The sequence below is a fragment of the Antechinus flavipes genome, chromosome 3, assembly GCF_016432865.1.
Source record: "Antechinus flavipes isolate AdamAnt ecotype Samford, QLD, Australia chromosome 3, AdamAnt_v2, whole genome shotgun sequence".
NCBI lineage: Eukaryota > Metazoa > Chordata > Mammalia > Dasyuromorphia > Dasyuridae > Antechinus > Antechinus flavipes.
In genome coordinates this window covers 534,068,924-534,085,992 of record NC_067400.1, presented here as the reverse complement: position 1 = coordinate 534,085,992, position 17,069 = coordinate 534,068,924, and the positions used below count along the sequence as shown (strand labels likewise).

At 30.7% G+C, this 17,069-nt stretch overlaps 1 protein-coding gene across 16 annotated transcripts in view; it reads left to right on the top strand.

Moving 5' to 3' along the window:
* The window catches only part of PICALM (phosphatidylinositol binding clathrin assembly protein), a 124,164-nt gene that overhangs the window by 73,633 nt on the left and 33,462 nt on the right, over positions 1–17,069 (top strand). For all 16 annotated transcript variants that reach the window (XM_051987283.1, XM_051987282.1, XM_051987276.1 and 13 more), the window contains exon 12: positions 4,759–4,862. In XM_051987283.1, the coding sequence (XP_051843243.1) occupies positions 4,759–4,862 (104 nt within the window). The remainder of the gene's footprint in view (positions 1–4,758; positions 4,863–17,069) is intronic.

The window sequence follows — 17,069 nt, the reverse complement described above, 5'->3', positions numbered from 1 at the left end:
TTTAAATCCACTGAGGCTATTTCTTCATTAATAAAGTGGTAGTTAATATTTGTACTGTCTGAATTACTACCCTGATGTGGTTGTGAGGAGCAAATGAAGTAAATAAATCATTTTATAAATGTTAAAGTATTATATTACTTGTTATTAATTTCTGTATCCTACTGAATTATTTTTTGTTTTTGTCCAGATAAGATCGAGGAAGTATTGGGAAATTAAAGTAATTTAAAAAACAAAAGTAATCAATTCAAAAAATGCAAAGGTTTATGAATATTTTGTTTCTAATAACATTTAATATAATCTAAGAGAAAAAAATCAAAATACAAAAAAAATTGTTTCCTGAACTATAAGCATTAAAGCAGTTACTAGATCTGCCTCCAAAAATCATCTGTTATCCATTCAACAAATTTGATTTTACCTGAATTGAATATTTAGAATTATGCTAGAAAGAATATATTCTCTGAGGAACAGCAAAAAAAAAAAAAAAAACGAGGACTAAAGTCCATGGCTTTGGCTAGATTTTTTAGAAATGAGCTAACATGAAGAGATATGTAAATTACTTAATTTTTAGAAGGAAAAACAATATTAAAAGATGTAAAGAATCCAAAAGATTCTATATTTGTTCTTGACTAACTTAAAGATAAATTCATAAAATGGAGTGAGTGGGATCAAGGGCCTATATAGAGGGTTTGGCTTTAATGAGTAGAAGGCTATCTCTTTGTCAGAGATAAAAATGAATGAAGAGTGGGAGAAGATGTCTGAATGATGTGAGGGGAGAAGGGAAATAGAAGGTTCTCTTAATGAAAGTCCTCAATTTTTCAGTGAAGCATTAGATTCTTTGTGTCTAGGAAAACAACTATTTAATAATTATTATTAAACTTTAATAATGGCTTAAAACTGCACTAGCACTTTTGGAACACTTTGTGTCACAGAGGTGTCAAACTCATGGCTGGCAAAATTTTTTAGTGAGGTCAATCAAGGTTAACATGCAATTAAGAAATGTTTAATAAAATAAATAAAATTAGAACATAGATAATGTTGAGTCACTATACAACCTGCTGTGATTTGTTTCTATTTGAGTTTAATACCCTTGCTGTATAAGAGTTAAATTTTGGAAATCATTTTTTGTATGTTCTGTATGAATTAATACTATAGGTATGCTTAACCTTATAGTTGAAAGTGATGATGGTGTTTTACTTATATTACTTATTTAATATGCAAGTCTCCATTTAGATTGTCAACTCCTTAGCATAAAGCATTTTCATAAGCATGTGCTTTTCTCTTGTAATAAATCAAGTTATTACTTTTATTCCATGGAGTTTTAATTTCTAGTTGGCTTTGGGAAGTGCTGGAATCTAAATCTTTTCAACCTCAAATTCAGCACTTCTCCTTTTTCATACACTGAAGTTTTATAGTATTAACAAAATATTCACCTTGATAATTAATTGGAATCATATAACTTAATTTTCAATTTTTTTTATTATAGCTTTTTATTGATAAAACATATGCATGGGTTATTTTTCTTTTTTTTTTTTAGTGGACAAAGTATAATCTTTATAACATATATATATATAATATACACATATTATTATATCATACATATACATCATATTATACATATATTATTATATTATACATATGTATGTGTGTTATATATATATGTATGTATATATATTTTATTTTATTTTATTTAATAATAACTTTATATTGACAGAATCCATGCCAGGGTAATTTTTTACAACATTATCCCTTGCACTTGCTTCTGTTTCGATTTTTCCTCTCCCTCCCTGCACCCCCTCCCCTAGATGGCAAGCAGTCCTATATATGTTAGATATGTTGCAGTATATCCTAGATACAATATATGTTTGCAGACCCAAACAGTTCTCTTGTTGCACAGGGAGAATTGGATTCAGAAGGTAAAAATAACCCGGGAAGAAAATCAAAAATGCAAATAGTTCATATTCGTTTCCATGGGTTATTTTTCAACATTGACCTTTACAAAAACTTCTGTTCCAACTTTTCCCCTCCTTCCCTCCACTCCCTCTCCTAGATGGCAGGTAGTTCCATACATGTTAAATGTTATAGTATATGCTAAATACAATATATGTATACATATTTATACAGTTGTCTTGCTACACAAGAAAAATTGGCTTTAGAAAAAAGGTAAAAATAACCTGGGAAGAAAAACAAAAATGCAAGCAAACAATAACAGGAAGAGTGTAAATTCTGTGTTGTGGTCCACACTCATTTCCCAGTGTTCTTTCACTGGGTGTAGCTGGTTCTGTTCATTATTGATCATTTGGAGCCACTTCCATCAGAATTGATCCTCATAGTATTATTGTTGAAGCATATAATGGTCTCCTGGTTCTGCTCATTTCACTCATCAGTTCATGTCAGTCTCTCCAGTCCTCTCTGAAATCATCCTGCTGATCATTTCAATGATATTCCATAACATTCATATACCACAACTTATTCAGCCATTCTCCAATTGATGGGCATCATCTGGGTTTCTTTGTTAAACTGAAGATACTTTTCTGCACCAAGCTTTGTACTCTCTTGTCTCTTGCAAATAAAAGTGTGACTCATTTGAGACCCATTCTGCCTACATTTTTTTCCTTGTTGGAGACTTCTTTTTCTTACTCATCCAAACTATAAGAACTAGAGGGTAAATTCCACATTCTTGTTGGATCTTTCTATAATAATATACTCTTTTTTTTTTTTTTTTTTTTTTTAACTATTCTGTCTTTTCTCCTGTTTAAATACTTCAGTTCAGGACTAGTCCATTCCTAGGTCTTTTGTTTTTCTTTATTTAATTCCCTTAATACCCTTTGAAGATATCAAGGTTCTGAAGGGCTATTGTTTATTTTCCTTTTATTTGAATGCAATATATCATATAGTATTTTCTAATTGCCTAAGTAAATTTAATTCTAATTTTCTTTTAACTTTTGTGTTTGTTTTTCCAAGTTCCTACTGAGCTCTGTATTTTTCAGTAAAAATGCTTGAACGTCCCCTATTTCAAAAAAATCCATTTTTTCCCTTTAGAAGATTAGGTTTTTCATGTATTTTTGGTTGCAAGCCTACCATTTGGAATAATTGTTTTCAAATTTTTTTCTGTGATTTCTTTATACTTGCACTTCATTCTGAGTACTTGCAAAATTTTTGCTTTAAGATGGGAACTCTGGATTTTATAACAGTTCTGGAATTTTCCCTTTTAAGATTCTTTTTTTCACTTTGCCCTTTGGATCTGATAGATCTGGGCACTTTTCATTTAAGATTTCTTGGAAAAAAGTGGTTAGGCTTTTATTTAAATTGTGGCTTTCCAGGAATTTAATAATTCTTAAATTATCTCTCCTTGACCTAGTTTCTAGGCAATTTTTTTCATATCTGACATGTTACATTGCTTTTTTTTTTTTCAATCTGTCAGTTTTGTTTTAGTATTTCTTGTAGATTGTAAATCATTGATTTTTAAAAAAACTATTTTAGTTCTTTTCTTGGTTAATGTTTACCATTCTCTGTTCTAAGTTATTAATTGTCCTTCCAGTTTTTTCCTTACCAACTTTTAGTTCTTTCCACTATCCCCAACCCTCATTTCTTTCTTTTAAATAAAGTATATTTATTTATTTTTTAATTGTTGCCTGTGATTTTTAGGGACTTAATCTCTTACTCTTTTGGAGGGATCACTATATTTGCAGTAGTTTTGATATTTGTCAAGTGTCTTTGAATTACTCTTCTCTTTAGCTCTTAATTCCTAAATTGGTGTTTTGTGCCTAGATTAGGCTGTATACCCCATGCTGTGCTTTTGCATAGGATCATTGACTCTGCTTGATTTGCATTTTAATATATGAAACGCATGTTATATTCTGTATCTCTGGTTAACCAATCACCTTTCTTCAAGAGGGTTGAAAGGCATAAGAAAATAGCATTAGTCTTCTGAGTTCTGAAGAAAGTTAGAATGCAGGAAAGTGTCTTACATTGTGGAACTAAATCTTTGTGAGCCTCAGTTTGATCATCTATAAAATGAAGGGGTTAGACTGAGTAACCCTTAAATTTCTTTCAACTCTTTAAGTCCATGTTACTCTAATGAGGTTTAATTTCATTTCATAAAAAAGAAGGCACTGAGGCCTAGAGAAGTTGTTGATTATACTTAGTTTGATACCTGCATTTTGAGCAAAATCCTTGTATTTTGATTAGGACATCACAGAATACTCTCCATTCTTTTCTAGTATTTGCAGGATCAGCTTTCTCTGTGTCATCCTACAGAAATTATTTTTTAAAAATCATCTTTTTTGTAGTAATGATTATGGGTTACTCATATAAAAAGGTATTAATTGCTTTTTTGAATGTTGTCAAAGGTCCTGTAGTTTAATCTGTGTATAAGACTTGCTTTAAGGAAAATTATATGGCTGATTATCTTGGTACTTAAAATATTTAGTATAGTACTTATCCTCAATGAAGAATCCAATATATTTCAGGCTTGGAAGTGGGGGAGGGCAGCATTGATATTTTAAAGGATTATAGTAGTTTTATTACTTTTGGATTTTGGTCTTGAATATAAAATACTACCTAGTATTTATGCTTATTTGGTACATAATGTGGACTTATTTCAAACCTATCTCATCCCTCATGACTTCTTCCACATATGAAAGAATTTTAGTTATATGTTTAAGGTGGCCTTTATTCTCTTGGTATTTAATTTTTGTGTAAATACATCCAAGTATGCATTAGAACATAAAAATATTTTCCTGAAATTTCTCATTCTAGCACATCAAAGCTGCCAAATGATCTACTTGATTTGCAACAGCCAAGTTTTCATCCATCTGTACATTCTTTATCAACTGCACCTCAGGTAGCAAGTACATGGGGAGGTAAGTAGTCAATGAATTCTTCATGGAACATTGTGTAAATTGTTTTTAGTCTCTACTTCTGGTGCTTTTTCTGTGTGATTTTGGTTTAATATGATAAATGGAAATGTGAGTGATACTTTTGAAATAATTGTGTTCAAGATGTTTAGCTTTTGAAGAAACTTTTCATAAATATTTTGTAATATATTGGTCTGGACTAAATTACAGAATAGAGTAAAATGAACTTTTTTGCTGCATCAATAGGTTTGTAATGTTCTTTTAAAAAAAGTTTAGCTGTTCAATTAAGTCTTATCCATAATGTAAAAAGAATTGAGCCTCTGTGTTAATCAAGAATAAGTATGCCTATGGGAAAGACTTGAATATGTATAATACTGTATGATTAGAAAAATACAGTTGGTTTTAACAAAATATTTGCCATAATGTTGTAGTGAATGAACAACAGTGATTTGCTTAATTAAAATTAGCAGGTTAATAATGGCTGTTGAAGTAATTCTTGGATCTTAACATCCAAAGGATTTGCAGATCTTTAATATATACGGATTTTTTTTTAGTATTTGAGGAGACTCTGATTATAGATTTTCTGGATTTTAAAAGAAAAGGGATCTAAATACATATTTTAAAGTACTTTGCCTGACATTTTAGCAAGTTTTTGACATTATTATTATTATTATTATTATTATTATTATTATTATTATTATTATTACCTATATTGTGTTATATAGATGGAGGGAAAGAAGACATTAAGAAAAACTAAATGTCTAAGTAAAGAGCTATCCCTCCCCCCCACCCCCACCTCCTGAAAAAGAGCTACAGTATATGCTGTCTTTAATGATTGTTACTTCATGAATAGGATCTGAATTTAGTAAGCCAGCATTCCTAATCTTTCATAGTACAAAGGTTAGAAGTGTTAACTAATCTTTTGTTTTCTTTGTGAATCTTTTTTGGCTATGAAACAATTGTATGAATTACTCTAATGTACTTCTTTAATGCTTTCCACCTTCCAAAAAACAAAGAAAAACCAGAGAACCTATAGTGTTGATTTAGTAGTAGATAATTTTTCCTTCTGCAAAATGTTATTGTTATTTTTCATTGTTACATGAAGTCAAGTTTGGACTTTGTCAAAGTTGAGTACCAACTTAAGGGGACATGAAGAATTTTATTACTAGTAAACTGGCCACTTAATTGCTGGCTTATTTTTTTGGCTTTTTCAGCCTTTGAAAAAAAAGAAAAATTCATAATCTACCTTCATCTCGTTTGGCTTTTTTTTTCTCCCACTTTTATTTTTATAGTGGCAAAGTGGGGACTAGATATTGTCAGAATGATAGAGTCTAGGTCAAATATAAATACCAACTTAGATATTAATACTTTAAATATGAAATTTTTTCCCCATGAAAAATGAACAGCTGTACTACAGGAGAAGCTCAACTAAATTCTGGTGAGGGGAGAAAAAATTACTAATTTGGAGTCACAAGAACTGGTTTTAAATTTGGCTCTTACTATTCAGATGATCTTAATCAAATCATTTAGCTCTTCCAGGGTTCACTTTCCTTAGCTGAAAAATGAGGCTTGCAGACAAGATTTCTGAAGACTTTTCCTCCTCACAATTTATAAACCTATATGAGTTTTGGCATTCTCAATATAAATGTTAGCAGGAAATAAAGGGAAGTTAGCATTGTATAGATGAATGACTCAGAGGCAATACCTACAGTGTCTAATAAAGAAATTCACTCAACATTGATTTATGAAGCAGCTTCTAAATGAGAGATATGGGAAATTCCAAGGAAAAAAATAAAGGAACAGTCTTGTTGACAAAAGTTCTCCAGAGCCATCCATTCCAGTTTGTACCAATACGTATTATTACCTCATGAGGCAGTTCTTTTCATATCTTTAGACCTCTGATGATTAGGAAGTTCTTTTTATTGCATATTATTTAGTTCTTGGCAGCTTTCATTTTTTGCTCTTGGTTTTGTCTTCAGGAGACAGGGAGAAACCTCAATAATTTATTTCCAGATGGCAATACTAATATTTGAAGCTAAGCTAATAAAATTCTGAGTTTTCTTTAGGCAAAGGCCCCAAGTTCCTAGTCAATATGTGACTTGAATTAAGGCCCTGGTTGCTCTCCTGTGCTTTCTTCAGCTTACTGATGTCCTTCTTAACCAGTTTTTTAAATGTGATCTTAATTGTGTACACTGTGGCCCATGTAGTCTGCTCTTTCCAACTATATATTATTGAGCTTGCAGTCTACAAGAACTCACACATGTTTTTTAGATGAATTGCTATAATGTTTCCTCTCTTCTTTTTGATATGTTGATTTCTTTAAACCAAATATAAGACTAAGCATTTATTCCTATTAAATGTTATCTTATATTCAGCCCATTGTTTTAGTCTGTTTTTTTTTTTTTTTGATCCTGTTTTTTAAGATATTAGTTATTCTTCTAGCTTTTTAAATCGTCAGTAGAGTAGATATGCTATCATTATTTTTACCTTGCATATTTTCAATAGTACAAGATTAATTACCAATTGTTGGGGCACTATGCTGGAAATCATCTTCATATCGACAATTCTTCTATTAACAGCTAGTGTTTTGATCCTCTTGTTTAGCCAGTTATAGATTCACATAATTACAGAATTATCTAGCCTCCATTTCTCTATCTTTTCTACAAAAAAGATACTTTGTTTAATGCTTTGTTAGAAATTAGATAAACTATTTCTGCAGTTTCTCTGATATGCCAAAAAAAATGAGGTAAAATTAAATAGACCTTATTGTTGGTGCAAATACTCTGTGATTGCTACTTCCTTTTCTAGATGTTTACTGATAATTCCTTTAATTATTTTTCAGAATCTTCCATCAGTATAAGTCAGTCATACTGACCTTTACTTGGCTGATTGCATTCTCTTTATTTTTGGAAATGAGGGTTTTGTCTTTTCTCTAATTCTGTAGATTCTCTCTTATTCGCCAAGTCTTTTAAAATAGTCTGCCCAGCATTTGTATCATCATGTAAATCTTTTATTACTGTAGAATATAATAGTTCAGCTATATCAGAAATTAGCAGAATTTATTTTATATTTAGTCAAGAAATGAAAAGAAGTATTTCATTGCACACTTGGTCATTTCATGTCATATCACCCATAACAAACATTGGCAAAAAAGACTTTTCTAAAAGTAATTGCATCTTTTGTCCTTATATTTGATGTAAAGAATGAAAAGGCAGAGAACTTCTATTATGTAACATATTGTGTACCTTGAACAAAAAATTTCTAAAGGAAAATTGACAAGTGTAAACCAGTAACCACAAGACAGCAAGTGGTAATACTATTTTAGAATGTAAACTTTTTTGTAATGTTTACAGTAGAAGATATTATTTAAAAAAAAAAAAAGGTGGTATGAGCCATGAGCAGTATTGCTTTCTAAAAGAATGAGAAGCAGTGGAGGAAAAAATAAATATGCAGAATACTTGGCAAGAGATCTGCAAAGCCGTATCATCTTGGAGGTGTTTTAAAGTGTGAAACTGGAAAGTCAAAAAAAAAAAAAAAAATGGTAGGCAAATGTAAAAAATCAGTAAAGATTTATACTAAAATTCTTTTCACTATTACTGATAGTGGAGTCACCACATACAGATTCTCCTATTATGTGGATTAATGTTTTACATGAAGAAATAGAATAGCTTTAAGGAAAACAAAGATATAACAGTTAGGCTACACAAAGTATATTGAGAAGAACTTCTGCTAGAAGGACAATTTTGACAGTGATTACTTGTCAACTTTCAGAATATCCAAGGGAGAAGGATATCAAAGACAGGCAAGAAATATGACCCTTAACGAAAAAACTGATTGAGGAACTTTTTAGTAATTACTGACACTTATTCCTACTTTTCCATAAGTATAAAATATAAGAAGTATGTATTGAGGACATCCTTGATGAAAGTAGAAGGCAATAAACAAGCTTTTGTAAATAGGATAACACAGCTTTAAAGTTTTGTGATTTAATGGAAGATAGAAGAAAATTAAATTTATTTTTTGACTTAAAAAAAAAACCTCAAAAAGTTGCTTTAAAAGCGCTTTTCTGATAGAAGTATCTGCTTCAATACAATGAGAAATTGTCATCTGAAAGCATTGAAGGAGGCAGAGTTGAGATGAAACTAAATTGTTCCTATTAAAAACTAGGGTTTTATTAGCACCAACTGGGACTGTTTTAACTTGGATATTTTTAGCAAATTATTCTAAGGCAGATGTTGAGAAAAGAAACTAGAAAGGATTAAATTCTGACTCTGGTTAAGGTACTTTTGGGTCAGTAATGTGTTAAGAATCACCTCATTATTTTCAATTATGCAATTAAATGGCATGTTACAGGTTTTTTTCTTTTCTTTTTTTTTTTTTAAAGGCTCTCGTCCAGCCACTATTCTCCATTTATCACAATCAAACCAGATTCCTAGAAATAGTAATAATAAGAAAGAGCTTGTGCCTATTGCATTAAGTAAAGCATAAAACAAGGAAATATGCTTGAAAAACCCTGTGGAGGATTTTTGGGAGGTTGTGGAATAATAGATTTATATGTGTGCATATATATATGTATATACATATATATATATATATGGCTTGTTGTCTTCACTATTAGAAGAGATATCCAAGTTGATGAGGCTACATATTAATGGAAGTATTGAAGTATTTTTCAGGATTACATTTTGCTATGTCTGGAATGTTTTTTGTGAGTATGATTCTGTTTATAATTATATGATATAGGTAGAAAAAGTGTGCAAAGAATCATGGCACACATAATCTAAGAATACAAGATAACAAATACAGTATATAATCTATATTAGAAGAAAATTTCTAAAAAATTGGATGTTAATTGAATAACCTAGTATGTAATACATCAATCACATTATTCTTTTTCTTTTATTTACCAGTTTAAAAAATCTTTAATTTATATTTTTGCTTATTTATCCAAGCTGACTTTAATCTTTTAATTTGGGGCGGGGGGAGGCAGATGGGCTTCATCAGAGCTAAAGTGAGGGAACAAATAGAGATTTATTTTGCCACTTCAAAGCATTTCATTTATTAAGGGGTATTTGACTATAAGGATGGTGATAGAAAATTAATACGGTTCAAAACAAATTTCTTTTTATTTTGGGGTTTTAGATTTTTATAAACCAAATAACATTCTAAGAAGAGTGCTTTCAAGATTGTCTTTAATTTGTGTAGTTTGTGAAATTCAGGAATTGAGCTTTTTTTAAAAATTGAAATTTTAATCTTTTGGTTTGGTAATCTTTTGGTTAATAAAAACCAAAATTTAAATTTCCTCTAAATCCATCCTGTTTCTCTCCTACATTTATGTAACAAAGAATATTTTATGAAAAAAAAAAAAAAAGGGAAATGAAGGAAAAAAAAGAAAAATAAAAAAATCAACTTTCAATGTGAAGCATTAATGATATAGTGTATCAAGGGCATAAGAACAAGAACAAGCTTTCTTGTAGCTTTTGCTGAACATTATTAATGGACCTTTCATTTTTGATAAAATGATCTTCAATCCAAGCAAGCTCTTGATTGAATATTACGGATAAAAAGCATCAATGCACTTAATTCTTGAAAAGGAATTATGATATTGACAGAAACGCCATTTTTATTCACTTAAGATATTGTTTATAGTGTAGTTTTTTACAACCTTCTTCAAAAAATTAGGTCTCTTGTTACAACAATGAAAATTTATAGTAATCGCTTTTGAAACTTATGAGATTTCATCTGCAGAGATTTCATGTCTTATATAAAAATTTGTAATGGTTATGCATTCAAGACATAATTATATAAAATATATAAATTTGCCTACAGACTCAGAGTCTATAGTAGTAACATTGCTATTACCATATTTTTATTTAGATAAAAAAGGTTGTTTATATTGTAAAGGTTTTAAAATGTTTTTCTTTGAAGACAACTATTCAGAGTATAGAAATGTCAACATATTGAGAATAAATGGCAAAATCAACAAATTTTTTGGGCATTAGAATAGCAAACGTGAGTTTGCTGAGATCAAAATGGTTTTAGTGTGACTAGTACTAATGTGTCACAGATGGGATAAAATGTTATTTGTGATGCAATATGAATTGTGTTTATATGCCTTAGATACTTATAAAGTACTTAGTACAGTTCCTCACATATGGTAATTACTTAATAAATGCCTTTTTTCCTTTCCATCCAATGGGCTGTTTTTCAGCTAAGCTCAAAATAGACAGAGTCTTGTAGTCATTAAAGACAGGGAGATCCATCCTGGAAGACTAATACAAAGTCTTTTATTAGGGGACTAGTCTAGTACCTGTACATGTGAACAAGAGTAAGGAACAGAGTTTTAAGATCTAGCGCAAACAAGACATAAGGCTGTATTTGGCAGGAGGAAAGGTAGGGAAGGAATAGGAGCTATCCAGTGTTTTTTTGCTTTGAGGCTGGTTCTGGGTCATGCATCCAACATAGACTGAGATCCGGGCTTGTGGCCAGACACAGATTAAAGATCAATCAAAGATTGGGAACTAGGCTTGAGGCTATATATTAGGCCAGAAGCTGGAATAGAAAGAAGAAACTGCTAAGTGTCTGACCCTAGAACTGGATCAGGGATTCAGTAACTAGGAGAGGGAGCTCAGACCAAGGGATACATGCAGTTCTCTTACTTCCAGCCTACACAGCTTTCCAGCTAATTGACAGAAATTAGGGCCAATAGCTGGTGTTTTAATTGGGAGGGTTTGGGGGAAGCCTGAAGATATGTAATCTAGACCCCAATTGTGATCTGATGCTTGCAAAGCTTACATTAGGAAGGTACCAATCTGATTTCACCATAAATCTGACCAGTTAAAACTCTTAAGAATGAAAGAGTTAAAACTTTGAAAGTTTATAGGTTCCAGAGAGGAAGTGCCCTTGAAACTCTTCAGGAATATAGCACTTAATAGTCAAAGAAATCAGCAGTAAAAAATACAGATCTGGACCAAACAAAGTCTCAACATAACCCTAACAAAAAGTCCTAATTCATTTAACAAGCTGGGAAGAATGAGTAAACAAAGAAGATATCTTCCATGATAAAGAGCTATTATGGAGTTAGGAATTCCCCAGACTCAAACCCAGATGAAGATGATTACTTTACAACATCTATAACAAAGCCTCCAAGTAAATACAACATGACTACAAGGGTAAGTAGGCTTCATAGAAGAAATCAAGTAAGATTAAAGAAAAATTAGAAAAGATTTGAGAAGTGCTACAGGAAAAACATAGTGGCTTAATACGGAAGGTACAAAATCTTACTTGGGTAAATGTTATCTGGGTACATCTAGAAAATTAGATACATTAAAAAAGAAATCATTGACCCCAGGAGACAATAAGAAATATTAAAACAAAATTAAAAGACTGGAAAAAATGGAATAAAATAAAAAGTTTCTCAAAGCAACTTGACCAAGAAAACAGATAAAGGAGAGATAATTGAAGAATCATAAAACTACCTAAAATCCATAACAAAAAATAAACCTTGTGTATCAAGAAATCATTGATGAAAATTGCTTGGACCTTTAAGAAGCAGAAGTTGAACTAGAAGTAATCCACTGGCCAAATCTGGAAAGAAATTCTAATATGAAAACTATTAGTATGTCATAGCAAAAATCTAGAGTTCCAAATCAAATGAAAAATTCTATAAGTAGCCAAAAGAAAAGACCAATTACTGAGGAGCCACACTCAGGATCACACAAGATTTGGTAACTACTGCCATAAAAAATATGAGCTTGAAATATGATATTGCAAAATTTTTGCAATATAAAACAACTTAGCATAAATTAAACATGATTTCATAGGAGGAAAAAAAAATGGGACTTAAATAGAGAACTCCCAAGCATTTCTGAGGAAAAAAACTGAGTTGAAACTTTGAAATGCAAACATGTTTCTTGAGAAACAAAATGGCAGATACATTTGATCAATCTGAATGGTCTTTACAAAAATGAAGTACTTACATTCTAATAGAAGGAAATCTAGTGAGTGTCCTTTTAGAACTCTGAAGTCAAGTCATGGAAACCTTTAAATTAGGCTAAGGGACTGGAAGGATTTTGTTCTTCTTGTCTTAAAAGAAGGAAATTCCCTCTTTAGGCAATTGAGTGTTAAATGTGTGACACTAAATTTGAACTCAGGTCTTCCTGACTTGAGGGCTGGTCTTCTATCTACTGTACCATCTAGCTACCCTGAAAAGAAATATACTTAAGGAAGAAGGAGAAAATTGTGAGAAACTTTCCTATCTTACATATTCAAAGTACACAAGATTATAGAAGATTGTACAAAAAAGGAGGAAGTGTTAAGGACATTGGCTATCACTTGAATTTAACTTTGATCCAGACCAGTCAATAAAGGATAGAATCCTTCTTTCCTCTTCCTACAGAGTTTATAGAAATACATAGAACTAAGTGAGGAAACAGGAAAGAACTTGAGAGAGGTAAAACAAGAACTTAGGAGGCAGGGGTGGAGGGGGTTATAGGATTGTTGAGAGATTAGTTATAAACAAAAGAAACTCTTAACACTAAAAGGTAGATGGTTAAGAACAACTGAAAATTTCTTTTAAAAAATTAGGAGTGATTGGGGTGGAAAAGAGTAGAACAAGTGAGTAAAAGTTTCTATAATTATACTTCTGTTAAACACACCTTTTCTTTCACAACTGGAGTAAGAGGGGAGAGGTAAAAATTTTGCAAAAATATAGGATGGAAGGAAATATAATAAAAATAAAAACTGATAATGTGAATTGGGTGAACTCACCCACAAAATGCAGGATATTAAAAAAAGATTCGAAATTAAAATGTGACACTTTTTAATAAAAATACGTGAAACAGATTCACACATAAAATAAAGAGCTAAAATAAAAGCTATTACATATCAACTAACTAAAAAATAAAAGCAAGTTTAGCAATCATAATCTCAGGCAAAAATGAATTTGATTAAAAGAGAAACAGTAAAAACACATTTTGCTGGAAGTTACTGTAAATAAAGAATTAATAGTGATACTTAATATATATATATATGGACTGAAAGGTATACCATCTAAATCATAGGTGTCAAATATGTAGCCTACAGGCCCATGACCTGCAAAATTCCAAAGTATAGCCTAATAAGATTAAAATGTAATTGCGATATAAGATAAGTAAAAATACAGTGAAATACAGATTTAAAAAAAAAAAAATGATTAGCATGAGGTTTTCCAAGTCAGTATGTACCTACAGGTATCCTTTATGTATAGTTTGGTGGCCTTTCTTTCTGATTGAGTTTGACACTGCTGATCTAAATATGTTAAGAAAAATTCAAACAAGTTATAGGGAGAAATAGTAAAATTATACTAGTGGGGATTTCAGTTTGTACCCTTGTCAACTCTAGGCAAGACTAATAAAAAGATAAACAGGAAAGAAGTTATTTGTAGAATTTAGATAGGAATGAGAATAGAAAGGAATATATATACATTCACATGTCTGTGTATATGCATATGTATATACATGCATTTGTATATATAATTGTATCACACCTTGACAAAAATTGATCATATCTATATTGGAGCAATAAAAATCAACAAAGGCAGAAAAACAGAAAGATTAAATATTTGCTAATCATAGTGCAAATTCAATAAAAGGCCATTGAAGAAAGGATTAGAAATTCACAAAGGCCAAAATCTAATTATAACTAATGTGACATTAGTCACACAATAAGTCATAGAAATAGTAGATAATTAACAATGAGAAAATATTCCTAAATTTTTAGGTACAATGAGTGCAATTCTTAGGGGGAAATATATATCTATAAAAGATTATACCTACAAAAGAGATCATTATCAGTGAATTGTGCATGCAATTAAAGACCTGAAAAAGCACTGAGTTAAAAAATACCAATGAAATAGCAAAAGAGAAATTTTTAAAATGAAAGAAAAGTGATAAAATTGAAAGAAAAAAAAACTATCAAAATAATAAAATTAAGAAATGGCTTCTTTAATGGAGGGAGAGGGACAAAAAATAGATTAATTAGCTAACTTATAAATTTTTTCAAAAATGAAAGTGGTTAAAACAAATGAAAAGGAAATTATCTAAAATGCCAATATGTCAACAAAATAAAGAAAATATGTAAATATTTATAGAAAATATAAAGTGCCCAGATTAACATATTAAGAAAGAGAATTTAACTCTATCTCAGGGGGGAAAAGGTAAATAAGCCATAAGTGAACTCTTTCCCCTCAGAGAAAAACAAGGCTAGACAACATATATACAAAATTCATTTAACGAGCAAATCCTATTTTTTCAGAACTAAGAAAAGATCGAATTTTCCAAATTATTTTCATGATATAAATATGATCTTGATTCCTAGAGAGTTAAAAAAAACAAACCAGTAGACAAATATTTCTAATGATCAAACTTTTAAATGAAATATTAGCACAAAGATTATTGCTTCAGCATATCAGATAGATCATATACTTTGACCAGGTTGGTTTTATACATGAATGGGGAGTTCAACATTAGGAAAACTTCAGATATTAAAAAACCATATTATTATTAGAACAGTGAAAATCCTGTAATGTTAATAATGACTTTTTGATTAAATAGAACACTTTTTCTATGAAAAATAGTGAAAAGCTTGAGAGTAAATGGACTTTTTTCCCCTCTTTCATATGATAGATATTATCTATCTAAAATTTAAAAGTCAGCATTATTTGGGGTATTGGGGCAGCAAGGTGATTCAGTGGATAGAATGCCTGTTGTCAGGAATACTTAAGTTCAAATCCAGTGATACTTTTTCTTAATAGTAAAAAGAGAATAAATATTACAGCATCTCTCTGCCAAGATTGTTGTTACGGATCAAATAAGACAATATTGGTAAAGAACTTAAGCACAGTGCCTGGCACATAGTAGATAGGTGTGTTTTTGTAATGCTTATTACCTTCCCAACAAGTCTATATACAGTGAGAATAAGCAAAACAAGAATGTATGTGAGAGAGAACTTTGGTGTTGCTTTAATTTGCATTTCTCTAATTCTTAGTGATTCAAAGCATATTTTTACATGTTTATTGATGATATGTTTTTCTTCCTCTGAAAAGTGCCTGTTTCTACAGTAATGCATTGTTGGTAGAACAAAGAATTGGCCGGTTCAATTATTGTGGAAAGCAATTTGTAACTGTCCTCCCAAAGTCTGTAAAATGTGTATACTCTTTGAACTGGCTATGCCATCTATACTCTGGAGAGATCAAAGAAAGAGTGAAGCTACTTTGTGGGCAAAAATGCTTGCAGCATCTCTTTCATAGTTGCAAAGAACAACACACTAAGGAAAGTGCTCAATGTCAAGAGCAATAAAAGGGCAGTTTCAGAGATATTTGGAATGACTTTCATAAACTGATGCAAAGTGAAGTGAACAGAACCAGGAAAACAAGCCGCATAGTGACAGCAAGATTGTTAAGCCAGACTGAATAATCGAAGGTCTCTGAATGTGGTAACCAATTATGATTTCAAAGGTTCATTAATGTAGCCTGCTAATGAGGTATGCAGTTTTAGATATGGTCATTTGCTTTTGATCAACTATACACAAGTCTTTCAAGAGTTTTTTCTTTTCTTTTCCATTTTGTAAAAAGGTAGAATGGGAGATAGAGTAAATGATGCTTATAATTTGAAAATGAAATAGAAGCTTAAAATTATGACATATTATTGAAATATAATTGTTAGGACATTATCTAGATAGTATAGTCATGAGAAAAATTTCCAAGATGTTCCTTTAGGCAGAAATAAGTATTCTGAGAGCTCAGAATTATTAGAAAAATAATATTTTTATTTGCTTTTATGAATGGTATTCAAAATTGAGTTTTTATTTATTCTTTTTCTTAGTTTTATTTCTGGAACCTTAAATCAATTCATGAAGTAGTTTTAACTAATTGAAATGATTATGTTAGTAGAGAATTTGTATATCCCTTATTGCTAATATAACTTTGGATGCAGAATTTGACAAATATGCATTTTATATACATACATACATACATACATACAGAGAGAGATAGAGAAAGAGACAGACTGAGTACTCTTTCAGGACCTTATGATTCAAAACTATTGCTGCCCAGGAATTTTGAATACAGTTGGCCTTAAGGTCACTTGTCTCCCTAGTCTCTTAATGATCAAGATTTTTTTTTTAAGAGTTGGAAGGCCCTCTAGTCCAATTTATTTTTTTTAGTGAAACAGAAGT